The 13265-nt window shown below is 37.7% G+C and overlaps 1 protein-coding gene across 1 annotated transcript in view; it reads right to left on the bottom strand.

The window, feature by feature from the left end:
* Window positions 1-5589: 5589 nt before the first annotated feature.
* The window catches only part of XPR1 (xenotropic and polytropic retrovirus receptor 1), a 203910-nt gene continuing 196234 nt past the window's right edge, over window positions 5590-13265 (bottom strand). The window contains exons 13-15 of the mRNA XM_052653633.1: window positions 12947-13086; window positions 8606-8827; window positions 5590-5684 (exon numbers count right to left, since the gene is read on the bottom strand). Coding sequence (XP_052509593.1) covers window positions 5624-5684; window positions 8606-8827; window positions 12947-13086 — 423 coding nt within the window. The 3' untranslated portion in view covers window positions 5590-5623. The remainder of the gene's footprint in view (window positions 5685-8605; window positions 8828-12946; window positions 13087-13265) is intronic.

The following is a 13265-nucleotide window of genomic DNA, read 5'->3' as shown; positions in this document are numbered from 1 at the left end:
GCTTTATACAACCATCTAGAAACTATAAAACAGTACCACATTGTGCATTAAACCTACTTTCAAGAAGGGAACGCCACACTTCATAAGAATTCTACCCATGTAAGAAGGAAAAAGGAGACAGCTAATAGCATAGTCACAGATACAACAGGAGTCCAAGCAAGCATCAATTCTTTGACATCACCTTTTCCATTTACCAGAGTGGAGGGAGTAAGAAAGAAAGCAAGGGAGAAAAAGAAGCACCCACAGAGGATTAATCACATTCCATGGTTACTTTTGACAACTATAGCTCAGTTTCATAGAATAGTATCACCGGACCAACACAATGTGGTGGGGTGGGGTGGGGTGAAGGAAACATGAGCAAGAAGGAGAGGGTTCAAAGACAGGTACATTTTACACCCTATTGCCCTCCTAAATACTCTTCACTGATACAAGCTTCTGTGCTAATCTGGAAAACAGTTAAGGTATTAATCTTCACAATGTGATGAAGCTTGAGTTCTGCTCTTTCTGCAAGTGTGAGTGGCTCACAATTTTACTTTATAGTTCAAAAGAATAACAATGTCACAATCAGTTACTCTTTCAGGATTCCCCACAATCTTTCTCCTTATTTCCACCATGCTGGTGTTGCAGCACGGACCATCAGGGAATTGTAAGGAGGGACTTCAGAGATAATGATAAAAGGCGAGTGAGATGAAATCCTTGCTCTTTCTTAGAAGTTCACATCTTTCTGGTAGTTAAGTCTTTCCTCTGTTTTGTGGTGGTACAGAGGAAAGGGCATAGGAAGAACTAAGGTAATATGGTGGATATTTAGTCAAGTTAACTGGTCGGAAGGTATGTAAGATGAGATGGTGTAATTAGCAGACACACTGAATCCAAGGCAAACAGTTGGTTATTTGATTGTCCTCCTTAGGTTGATGGCATAAAACAAAACAAACAAAAAAACTGAAGGTGGCTTTGCTTTAGTAATAAAATAAACTAAAGGCCTGCTATAAGGAAACATACTTTAGATGAAAAGCAGTATAATGATTTGCTTCTCTTCAGGGAAACTCATCTTGTCCCTTTGACTTCCTCTTCTGTAGTAAGTGTGTTGAAAGTGTTAGCCCAATGTGATAACCACTATACTCCATAGTAAGCAAGCAAATACATTCTGGAAGGTTGTTTTTAAAGGGGCAACTCAATATCAAGTTTTGCGAATTCATATTAGAAAGGCATGATGAACCATTCCAATTAGCAGGCTCCTCTCAATTCCCAGGCAAACTTCTCATATCATTTAAATCAAGCTCCGAACTTCTTTGACGTCTTCATATTTGGTGAGTGGTGTGGCTTAACGCTGGGTAAAGTACTGGTTTGTAGCATTAATCAGCACAAATTTCTTACGATCTAATATAATAAACTCTAGCCCACATTACCACTGTGCTGACATTGTATATACTGAAAATATAATGCAAAAAGTTAGCTTTTAAGATTTGCTATCAAGATTGATACCTGAAATGCAGGAATGTGTGTTTAAGCAATCTGTAAAATCTCTTTAACCTTTCCTTGCTTCAGCTAATCATCAAAAGCAAGAAATAAGCCAGATGCATCATAAAAAGGAATGAATTAAGCTCAAAAATTTGATTTACTTCTCTTAACTTTTCCTGAAGTTCTACTAGAACCTTTATTGTCTTAACTTAGTGACACAGATCATATCTATTATTGGCTTTTAAAATTAGATGTGTTAAAAGTTCGGTGATTTTGTAGTTGAGAAAGCCTTAGATTCAATGTAACTTTTTTCAATCTGAGAAGCCACCTTACTTTTTAAAATTTCACTATGCTGTACAGCTCTTATTTCTTAAGAGCTAAAAAATTTCATGCAAACTATTACAGAAAATAATCTGAAATTGATTTACCAAATAAAGTGCAATCACATCAGAGAATCCTAAATATCTGAATAAAATAACACCATGGATAGTTATTTTCTAACTTACTTTCCTTAGACTAAAAATTTTTTCTAGTCATTGCTAAGAAAATTGCATTTGGGCATAAAGAACTATTTCCCGAGTAAAGGAAAGTAGTGGAGAAAGAGGGCAGCAAAACAGGCAGGTGTCTACCAGCAGTATAACCACCCAAAGGAAAGATCGCAAAAGGCAGCATCACCCCCATGTGGTCAAGCTCACCTACTTTCCTCATGGCCCGGCTTCTGCTGCCAAGGTCCAACTTCCTTTTGCTCTTCTCTGCTACCTCAATTACCTTATTTCTCTTCAACTAAATGTCTATTAATCAATGCCTGTACATAGGCTATTTTCTCCTATTAACTTGCCTTAGTTAAGAAGGCATGAATTGCTTTCTCTAGTTATCATGAATATACTTTGGTCAAACCACGGTAGAAGGATATCATATACCAACAAGTTACTTCCAGCGACATCTCAGTTAGAACCTTCAAACTCTCATGTTGGAATACTGGGATGTCACAAATCTGAGGGGCTGGGCTCCGTTTTCCTTCTCTAAGGGCTCACACGTGCTACTGCTGGGGTGACTGGCATTCTCCTCCCACAGCACTGCTTTTGTATCTGAAATGAAGCAGCTTTTTTAAGGAGAAAAAGGGCTGATGCTGGAAAAGAAAGTTGCACATAGGTTTCCAACCTCTTTCCAATCTTAAAAACAACTATTATAACCTAATGATGACTATGTATGATCATTTTAATGTCTCTCTGTATGATATGAAATCCTCAATTACTCCATTTTAATAGTATAGGCAGCCTTAATTAGAGTGCATATCTGTGCATAGAAAATATGCCACTTTTGTCTTTTACTTTCTCTACACACATCAATGTTTTCCATATTATCACAAAATGAAAAAGAAATTTTATCCTTTTTTAAAAAATACTTCTTTTTCATTCATTTAGGGGTATTTTAACTAATACCATCAATTGAGTGATTCTCAAATAAAATAAAACTAGACTTCCTAAACCTAAAATCAGATAACGTTTTTCCTTTGGTTAGACCGTTGCTCCTTTAAAATAACTCTGTGATGTTTATTTCCTAGGAGTTCTATTGAGAGTTTCAGTGTACAAGACGCTCCAGTAAAATTTTAGGTAGGACACAGCAGTCACAACTAGAGCATATAAAAGTTAGGTGAGAAAAATGCACATTGCCTTTTCTGGAGGAAAAAATTATATATTCTTTCTTCCAAACTGTTTCCTCTTGATGAGGAAAAGCCTTCTTTTCTCTTTAGAGCTTCAGGAGGAACATAAAGCTGTTGTTAAAAAACATGTTTAAGCATCTGTTAAAGTGAGCTGAAAGTTACCTAAGCCTTATCATTCCTGAACAAACTATTCTGACTGGACCAACAGCAGGAAAAGAATATATTCGAACAATGCATTATCTATGAAAAAATAATACTGATCAGGGTCGAGAATCATAATAGTTGAAAAAAGACCAAACCAGTCATAGGATACACTAAAGTAAAAACACTGGGGAATTAAAATACCAGAAGTCAACTGTAAGATTTTAAGTGTGTCATTATATAGGTTTACTAACAGAGAATGAAGTTGACAAGTCAAATTGCTCTGGATACACATTAGTACCACCAAATTTATTTGTACAAGAAATGACTGGTCCACTGGACTTTTCTATGTAACTCAGTAATAATTACTACTCCGTCTGGACGGACCAGTGATATTTCCCATAGTTTTACCGTACAAAACCAGAATAGTTAGAAAAAAAAATCCCGAGTATAAATAATGCAACCTTTAATCTATTAAGGGTCACTAAATTGTTACCACTGATTATTAGAAATGATCCATTTTATTTAAACTAAAAAAAAAAAAATTAAGTTTCTATTCTTCAGTTTTGGGCCAAGGAATATGCTTGGCAAAACAAAAAAAGCACTAAAGGCCACAGAGCTTAGTGATTTTTCAGGAAAAAAAAGTCTCAATTCAGGAAGGGGCCAAATTTTGGAAGCTTGACAGAATAAAGATGAAAAAAACTCCTTTAAAAAGAAAATGTCAGTTAATTGGTAGAATTTTGGTAGTAACAAGAATTTTAATTAATCTCCTGGAATTATGACAGGGATGAGTGAAGACATGTTATGCATGGCATAAGAGCGAATGACAAAAGGGTATATTAAGGGGCAGTAATCATATGCTTTTAATACTAAATAAATGACAATGCTAAATTTAATGCCAATCACATTCAAGGGAGAAAAATCCTTTAGGGTTTTTGGGCTTATCTGATGACTTAGGAAATAGGAAAGAAATCAGACAAAAGTGAAAATGAGCACTGTGTACAGATCATTATAGTCTGAAATTTCTACGTAATGTGATTTTTGTGTATAACCAAGTTTAGGCCCCCCCAATTTTAAAAGCAGTTTTTCTGTCATAGGAGGGCATGAAATCTAATGTTCACCCTTTAAAACTGCTGGGAGAAATGGCTGCTAATCTCTGTTTCATCACTGTCAGTGAGAGAGGAAGGGTAACTTGTTCTATGCTCTCAAAAGCATGGTTTCCCCAAGACAGACTTTTATCAACTTCGGGCTAAAGTAAGTGGGCCCAGAAGAAAAACTATCCAATGAGGGTGTAGAGAGTCTATGAAATAGCTGTGCCTTCTAATCCCAAGTTGGTAAAGGCTGTATGTACTTCAATTACCCTACATGTTGAAGCTTAATAAGGCGTAACTTCAGTTACGGTTGGAATATGGGCAAATGTATTCCACATCTGTTCCTTAAAAAAATGTATCTGGCCTCTTCAATAAATTTCAACTGGTTGCGTGGACATGTGTGGAGGCTTTGTTGCAGGAGACACGCTCAGGATTCTGAAGCAGCAGCAACTCAAAACATCAGTAATAAAACTTTGGCTTAAAATTAAAAAGGAAGGAAGGAAAAGTCAAACAGGTGCAAGTCGTCTCATGAAAGAGGTATTGTGGACCAAACCCTCAGATGCTGTCCGACATTAGTCTCCCCTGTCTTCACTGCTACCACCTTCATTGTACAGGAGTTATATCATTCTTTTATGGTTAAGTTTCATAAATAATGAGAAAACCATATGTAACAAATACATCATATTTCCCACCCACCCAGCAACCCTCCCCAAAATAAGAAAAGTTACATCAAATTAAAAAGTAGCTTCGTGAATGAAGGTACTGCTCTAAGTTGCACTTTCCCTGCAAGTGCGGCCAGTGCTTTTGCGCTGGGTATGAAGGAAAGGAAAAAATTCTCCACATAAACTGACAAAAAATTTAAAAATCAATGTCCGGTTTCAACCAGTCAAAACCGGGCCAAGCGGAAGCCGAGGTGTCTCGGTACCGTCCCATCAGAGGGTCCTTGCAATGCCTGGTCTTCATCCTGGCAGGTATCTGTGTCCTTGTGATTGTAAACAATCCAGAAGATACTGTGTTTGTGTTCCTTAAAATGTCCTCTGATTGGCAAAATGAAGTAAATATTTGTTTTAAAAATAGAAAATGAAAATTAAACGAGAAGAAAAGAAACACAGTGAGCTTGTTTGGAGTCCATAGGATCCGATCTGGAAGAGCTCGGAAAACGTGTTATATGTCTTCTGTTTTCGGCTGGAAAGGTACTAGAGGTTGCGTTGGTCGAGGAAAGAATTGTAGAGTAGGAAAACCAAGGATGTTAATCTAGACTTCAGAGGATTCAAGTGTTAGCTTCATCATCTGTGTCTTCTATCAATACCTTAGTGTCACGAGCCTTGGATCTAGTGGTAATGAAAGGAAAAAAAAATACTTAGTCCATTACTAAAATACAAACACATCCAAAGTATTAGGTATATTTTCAATCTTACTACCATTAAAAATACATCATAACCAGTCATGGACACTATATACTATACCAGATAGACTGCTCCTAGAGCTTTGTATTCAATTTCAGATATTACTGGAAAAACACTAAGAAACTAGGTTGTAACCAGAGGAAGGAAACAACAATGGTAGGTCATGTGTAATATGCAATGGAGGGGTTTGGTTTTATGATGTATTTTTTTAACCTCTCCGAGATGCCAATTTTCATCTCTGTAAAGCAGGAATAATGATTCCTTTTTACATAATACTGCTTTTACTTCATGGTGACAGTATGAATATCAAGTGAGAGAATGGATATAAAAGCATCAGTAAAGCATTAAACAAATACAAAGAATTAAGATGAGGATGACAGAAAAATCACTTGAGGAACACATGAAAAACAAGGAGAGCTGGCCAGCAGATTTAGACTAAAGGAGACACACGACAGCTGTCTTCAAACAGCTGATGAAGTACACACAGAAGAGGGGCTTCCCTGGTGGCCCAGACGGTAAAGAATCCGCCTGCATTGCAGGAGACCTGGGTTCAATCCCTGGTTTGGGAAGATCCCCTGGAAGAGGGCATGGCAACTCACTCCAGTATTGGAGAATCTCCATGGACAGAGGAGCGTGGTGGGCTACAGTCTATGGGGTCACAAAGAGTCGGACACGACTGAGTGAGTTTGCACAGCACACATGAGAGAGAATACTAAGTCATGTTAGAAAGCCCACCCAGGATCAACTGGTTGAAGTTATACTGAAGCATGTTTCAACATAAGCTATCTGCCACAGTAACTAGCCAACAATAAAATCAGGTGCCTTGTATAGTTATAAACTTCACTATCACTGATGACTGTCAATCAAAATAAGATAATCAACTATTCAGGATTCCATAAAAGAGATTCTTGCACAGGATGAAAAATGGAGTATTAGATAAAGTCAAAATATTCTGCAACTCATGAGCTCCATGAGGTAAAGTAGGCATTATTATTACTCGACAGAGGTAGAAATAGACATTAAAAATGTTAAGCATGTGTTAAACGGCTGCAAGAGTCTCAAACTTAGCATTCAGTCTCCGATCTTATTTTAGATTCGCTGCTCTCTTCCTCTGCACAAAACCTGCTCCATCGTTCTAAATGTCTTCCTCTGGAGGCAATCTAATATGCTGGTGTTTTTCCACTGAACATCTGAAACTGAACATAAACATCTACTGCTTCCTTGTTTTTGAGGCAGAGAGTGTATGTCTGCATTGCCCTCTGCTGGTGACTAGCAAGGATTCAACTTTCAAATTTAGGAGCTCAGTGGGATGACCATCTATTGCACTGCCTTCCAGTCCTTTGTGGACCTTACCTTGCTAACGCTACCAGCCTTCGCATCCCCTCCTCTTGCTCCTTCAAACTCTGCTTCCTGCTCTATGTAATGGTATCATGCTTTGGTTTGACGTTCTTCCTACTGACCTCCCTGACCATTCTTTTCCTATCCCTTTTGTTTGTTCTTTTTTTTTCTCTTGCTTGTGCTTGTTCCCCAAGACAGTTCCTTGCTCTGCTTTTCTCTACCTTCTCTTCTTCGGAGAACTTACAAATTCTATCTGAAGCTCAGGCAATTTCTCTTCTGCTCCCTGTGGGTTATTACCATCTCTAATTTTTTTTTTAAACTTCCTTTAAAATGCTTCCTTGTTTTCCTTTTTGTCCTACTGTAAGTGCCCTAATCCAAGTCTTTGACGTTCCATACTGAAGAATATTGCAACGGTCTTTTAGTTGATCCGGCCTTCAGTTTTCCCTTTCCCAATGTATGTTGCACAGTGCCATTAAAACTTATGAATATATTACTTTTATAACATTCTATGAAAAAATTCTCTGTGACTTCTTTCTGCCTACAAGATAAAGTTGAATTTCAGCCTTTTACAATCACACTTCATTCAGCTAAATGTTGTTACTATTTGTTACGAGCTCTAGTCACATGGCTTTTCTTTCCACCCCTCATTTCCACCTTTATGTCTTTACTGTGCCTCTAGCCTATCCAAACACTCCCTTATCCTTCAGAAAACTGCCCTGTCCCTTCTTTTATTCCAATCCTTTGCGATATCGACTGTCTCTAAATTTCAAATGCGGCCACATATACCCTGCACTTAGAGGGTACAGCTATCCTCCAAACAACTTTTAGGAATATACAAAGTCAATGACCGATAGAAATATTGCTGTAGGTATTCACTAAGAAAGTAAAAATAATAATAGCTTATACTTATTGAGCTCTTTCTGTGAGGAAACTGGTGTAAACTCCAAGTCATAACAAACAATCTACCTAGCCACCTTCTGAGCAGGGACCATACTAATCCCAATTTCCAGATGAGCAATAATATAGAGAAATTAAGTGATTTGGCCAAGATAACACAGATGTCAAATGGCAGAACCAGGGCTCTTAAAATTTCTAACTTGAAAATGATTTTTATAGAAGATATACTTAAGAGTCAAATAAAATATTCTCCAATAAGTTTTCCCCAGTGTACTTTTAATGCCAAATCAGTAGGAATTAATTAATGCATTAACATACTAATGATATTTTACACTATGTGTCCATTAAGACATTCTATACATAGGTTGTGAAAAATGATTGAACACCAGCAATTTCATCACGTTCAACATGACTGCTTCTCAACTTAAATGTTGTTTAGTCGCTAAGTCATGTCCAGACTCTTTTGCAACCCCATGGACTGTAGCTTGCCAGGCTCCTCTGTCCGTCGGATCTCTCAAGGCAAGAATACTATTTCCTTCTCCAAACTTAAATGTTACCCAGTACTAAAACCTGAAGGGAATTCATCTCACAGAAGTGGCAGCCATACGTACTGAGAAGTGAGGCGAGGCCGGCGCAGGGATACGCTCTGGCTGTACTTCCACGGCCGATTCTTCTGGCGGTTCCGTACCCCATCCTCCTGGTCCATCATCTGCTCTAGGAGCGTCTGATCATCGGCATTCAGAGGGGCCACAGAGATGTCCCGCACAGCACGGAATTCACCACAGTTATTCAGATGTTCATTCTCCAGGCGGAAGAAGTTCCACACAAATCGCCTTAGCAAAATGGGGTAGGAGTAAGGGAATTACTTATAAAATTTGAATATACTACTACTATCACCTGTACAAATACATCAACTTTCCACTCATGGAAATAAACACACACACACACACAAAGGAATTAAGGACTAGAATATTAAAACAGAAAAAGGTGGTGTGTGTGTTGGGGGGAATGGGACAAAAATGGAATAGGCAAAGGAAAGGGACTCATGGAACACAGGTTCAGAGCACTCATTCTTTCACTTTATTGAACAGATATTTATTGAATACCTACAGTATGACAGGAAAAGCCACAGTATGACAGAGACAAAGCCTATGCCTGTCTAAGTGTAGTTTCTAATAACAGAGACAGATATTAAGCAAATAAACAATTAGTTAACAGTATGTGCTCTGAAGAAAGTAAAGTAGAGCAAGGGTACAGAACATGCTTCTTTGAAGCGATAACACCTAGCAGAAATCTGAGTGATGTAAGGAAGCAAGTCAGGTAAAATTCTAAAGAAAAGGGTCGGAGGCAGAGGAAACAGCAAATACAAAAGGGGTGGAGGAAACAGCAAGTACAAAAGGTCCCACACTGGAGAGGACTTTGGTGTGTTAAAGCAGCAGCAATGTCAGTAGGGCTGGAATGGAACAGGAAGGTTAAAATGGCAGGAAATGAAGACGGAGAGGTAGAAAAGGGCCTGATCCACAGACAGCCTTAAAAGCTGCAGTACAGAGTTTAGACTTATAGTGCGACAGAAAACAAGGAGTTCTGAGCTGGAGAATAATATGATTTAAGATCAATCCATCTGCTGCACTGTGAAGAGATCAAAGACAGCTGAAGGGAGATCAATCAGAAGATGCTGTGGTAGTCCAGGAAAGAGATGACAGAGACTTAGATTCAGGTGGGGATAACAGAGGTGATGAGAAGCAAACCGATAGGATTTATTTATGGAGATGAGGCTTACCGGACATGGGATGTGGGTGGTCTCAGGTTTTTGTTTTCAGTGAATGGTGACACCATTTACTAGAGATCTGCGTTGTTTCTATTGCCATTAAATACCCAAGAGGAAAATTCAGTAGCTAGATGGATATGAGTTTGCAGTTCAAAGGAGAGACTGGGACTATAGACAGCCTAAGAACAGAATTTCAAGTCATGGGCTTAGGAATAAGTGGAGGAGAGGAGTAAAGAGGATCAAACCCTAGAAGCACACCAACATTTACAACTTGGGAAGAGGAAAAAGAACCAGTAAACAAACTGAGATGGAACAGACCATGAAACAGAAGAGAGTAGTTTCTGAGAAATCAAATGAAGAGCTTTGCTGAAAGGTAAGTCAGATAAAAGAACCACTGGATTTAGACAGAGGATAAAGAGGCAATATGATCTAACAGCACAGATTCTGGGAGACTGTCTAGATTCAGATCAGGGATCTGCTACTTACTAAGTGTAACAGCCTTGGATGATTCACTTAACTTATGCTTCATCAGTAAATGAGACAGTAACAGTACTTACCTGACAAGATTGTGGTTAAGGATTCACTAAGTTAGTACATGTAAAGTGCTTGGAACAGTACCAGGTACACAGAAGACAACACATTAGTGTTTGCTGCTGTTATTAATTATTAACAAAAGCAATTTAGTTTGAGTACTGGGGAAAAGGATGAGATGAATTAAAGGGAGAATGGGGAAGGAGTCAGAGAGCAGAGATAGCAAGAAAAGTTATCTCTTGAAGAGTTTTGCTGTAAAAGAGAGCACAAAAATGGGCAGTAGTTGCAGGAAGAAAAAAGATTCAAAGGATCTTTTTTGCTTCTGCTTTAAATGGGTGACATAACATCTGATTCTATAAACCAAATAATTTTTTAAAAAGAAAAAATCAAGAATAAAAAAAGTAATTGAGCTACCTCTTTTTTTTTTTTTACTAGAAAAAAAATTAAAGAAGCATACATGAAAGAGAAAGAAGTAAATGGGAGGAGGTAGTGGTGATGGAGAATTTCAATGACATTTCTATTCAGAATTATTTTAAAATTTCCACTGCAATTTCAACTTCAACCCATGGATTATTTATATATAGGCTGCTAAATTTCTAAATGTTTGTGAAGTTTCAGGTTATCTTTTGTGATTTTATTCTAACATTTGTTAAGACTTCCTTTATACAGCCCAACACATGGTTAATTTTGGTGAATGTTCCATGTGTATTTAAAAGCATTTGTATTTAGTAGCTAGGTTGTATACAATGCTCTACATATGTCAATTAGGTCAAGTTGGTTAATTGATTACTTGTTTTCTTAAAATTTTATTTATTTTGGTCTGTGCTGGGTCTTCATTTCTGTGTGGGCATTTCTCTAGTCGTGGCAAGCAGGGGCTACTCTCGAGTTGCGGTGTGCAGGCTTCTTGTTGCTGTGCTTTTCCTGTTGCAGAGCACGGGCTCTAAGGTTCAGAGGCTTCAGGAACTGCGGCACGTGGGCTCAGCAGTTGCGGTCTGCAGGCTCTAGAGCACAGGCCCAATAGCTGTAGTGCACAGGTTTAGCTGCTTCGTGGCATAAGGGATCTTCCTGGATCAGGGATAGAACTCGTGTCTCCTGCATTGGCAGGTGAAGTCTATACCAACTGAGGCACCAGGAAGTTGTTGCTTGTTTACTTGATTACTTGTTTATACTGAGAAAAGTATACTAACATTTTCCTCTAAAATTATAAATTTATCTACTTTTACTTTCTAGCCATGTCAACTTTCATTTTACTATTTTCAAGCTATATATTAGGTGCATAAAAATTTGAATTGGCTATCACAGATGAATCTCAAAGTCTTTTGTTTTGGCAAATTTCTTTAGTGCAAAATCAGCTTTTGTGTTCTGCTTATCATGGGGTACCTGCCTTCACTTAAGAGTTTGGGCTATCGTGTCAGATCACTGATGTTTTTAGGAAGATTAAAAAAATATTTTATCTGGCATTTTCATTGTTTCTACTGAGAAGGTGGGCTAAATAACCCAGGTTGCTAAACTGCAAAATATGATTCTCAAAAGATTTTAATTCTAATTTCTGTTCTAAGACTTTTTACGTCCCTGTTTCTACTCACAACCCTTCCAATGGAGCTCAATTATTTTTTTTTAATTTAGAAACTTATTAAGTATAACACACATTCAGAGAAGTGAACAAGTATGATGGGCACAGCATAATGAATTTTAGCAAATTGAACCCACTATGTAATCAACACACATTTCAAGAAACAGAACATTATTGCACCTTACTCCCCACTCAAGGAGGTTCTCTTGGTGTCACTTCCACTCACTGTCCCACAAGGGCAAATGCTATTTTGACTTCTAATACCACAGATAAATTTAGCCTGCTTTTGAACTTCATAAATTTGAACTCGTACAGGGACATATTCTTTTGTAGCTGACTTCTTTTGCTCAGTACTTTGCTTTGTGAGGTCCATTCCTGTTTTTGTATTTAGTCTTCTGTTCTCATTACTGAATAGATTTCCATGTGTGTAAATACCACAATTTATCTGTCTGCTCTAATATTGCTAGGCCCTTGGGTAGTCTCCACTTTGGTCTGCTGCAAATAATATTATTGTGAACATTCTTGTATGTGGATCTTTGTGGCCTTAGGTCAGCATTTCTGTTTGCTATATACCCAGGAGTTCATGCAAAGCTTTGGTAGATATTGACAGAGTTTTCCAAAGTGGCTATTGTACTAGTTTCCTCCAACTTGCAGTGTTTGTAAATTCCAATTGTTCTATATCCTTATCAATACTTGGTGTGTCTATAGTTTTCATTTTAGCATTTACAGGTGAGTAGCTGTATCTCTAAAGTAGGTTTAAGTTGCATTTCCCTGGTGACTAATCATGTAAAGAACATTTCCATATGTTCATTAGTCATTTGGATATTCAAATGGAGTCCAATTCTTAAAAAAAGCTTCTAAAAAAGTCTATCATCAGTGTAACTTTGTAAGAATTAATCTCTTAGTCCTTCAGTCAGAATGTTCCAACACTGAGGCAGATGAGAAGTCTGAGAAAAGTTGGAAATTTTAAGCTTTTCAGGTGTAAGTTTTTAAGAAAATCTAATTTATAAGTATTGAGTAACATTTTAGGTAAAAAAAAAAAAAAAAAATCTCTGATAAACTTTATAGCAGTCTGCTTACCGGAAAACCTCAAGGGGAGCAAAGACAGTAGCAATGATGTCCCCAGAATGAGGCAATGAAGTCATGGAGGTAATTGAGATCTGGATAGTCCAAGCAAAGCGCAGGATCACGTCCTCTATGATGGCACTGTAATAGTAGGCCTGAGGGATAATAAGCAAATTGAGTAAACTGACCATCGTGTTTCTTACAAATAAGCACACCTAGCACAGTAAACAAGTCACACATCATACTGACAAGCGTGAGTTAAAGAAGTAAAGAGTTCTATATTTTAAAAGACTTCACCAATTTAATTTTTTTCACAGATAGGACAATATTCAAA

Source organism: Budorcas taxicolor, chromosome 16 (assembly GCF_023091745.1).
Source record: "Budorcas taxicolor isolate Tak-1 chromosome 16, Takin1.1, whole genome shotgun sequence".
Classification (NCBI taxonomy): Eukaryota; Metazoa; Chordata; class Mammalia; order Artiodactyla; family Bovidae; genus Budorcas; species Budorcas taxicolor.
This window is presented reverse-complemented; position numbering and strand designations above follow the sequence as displayed.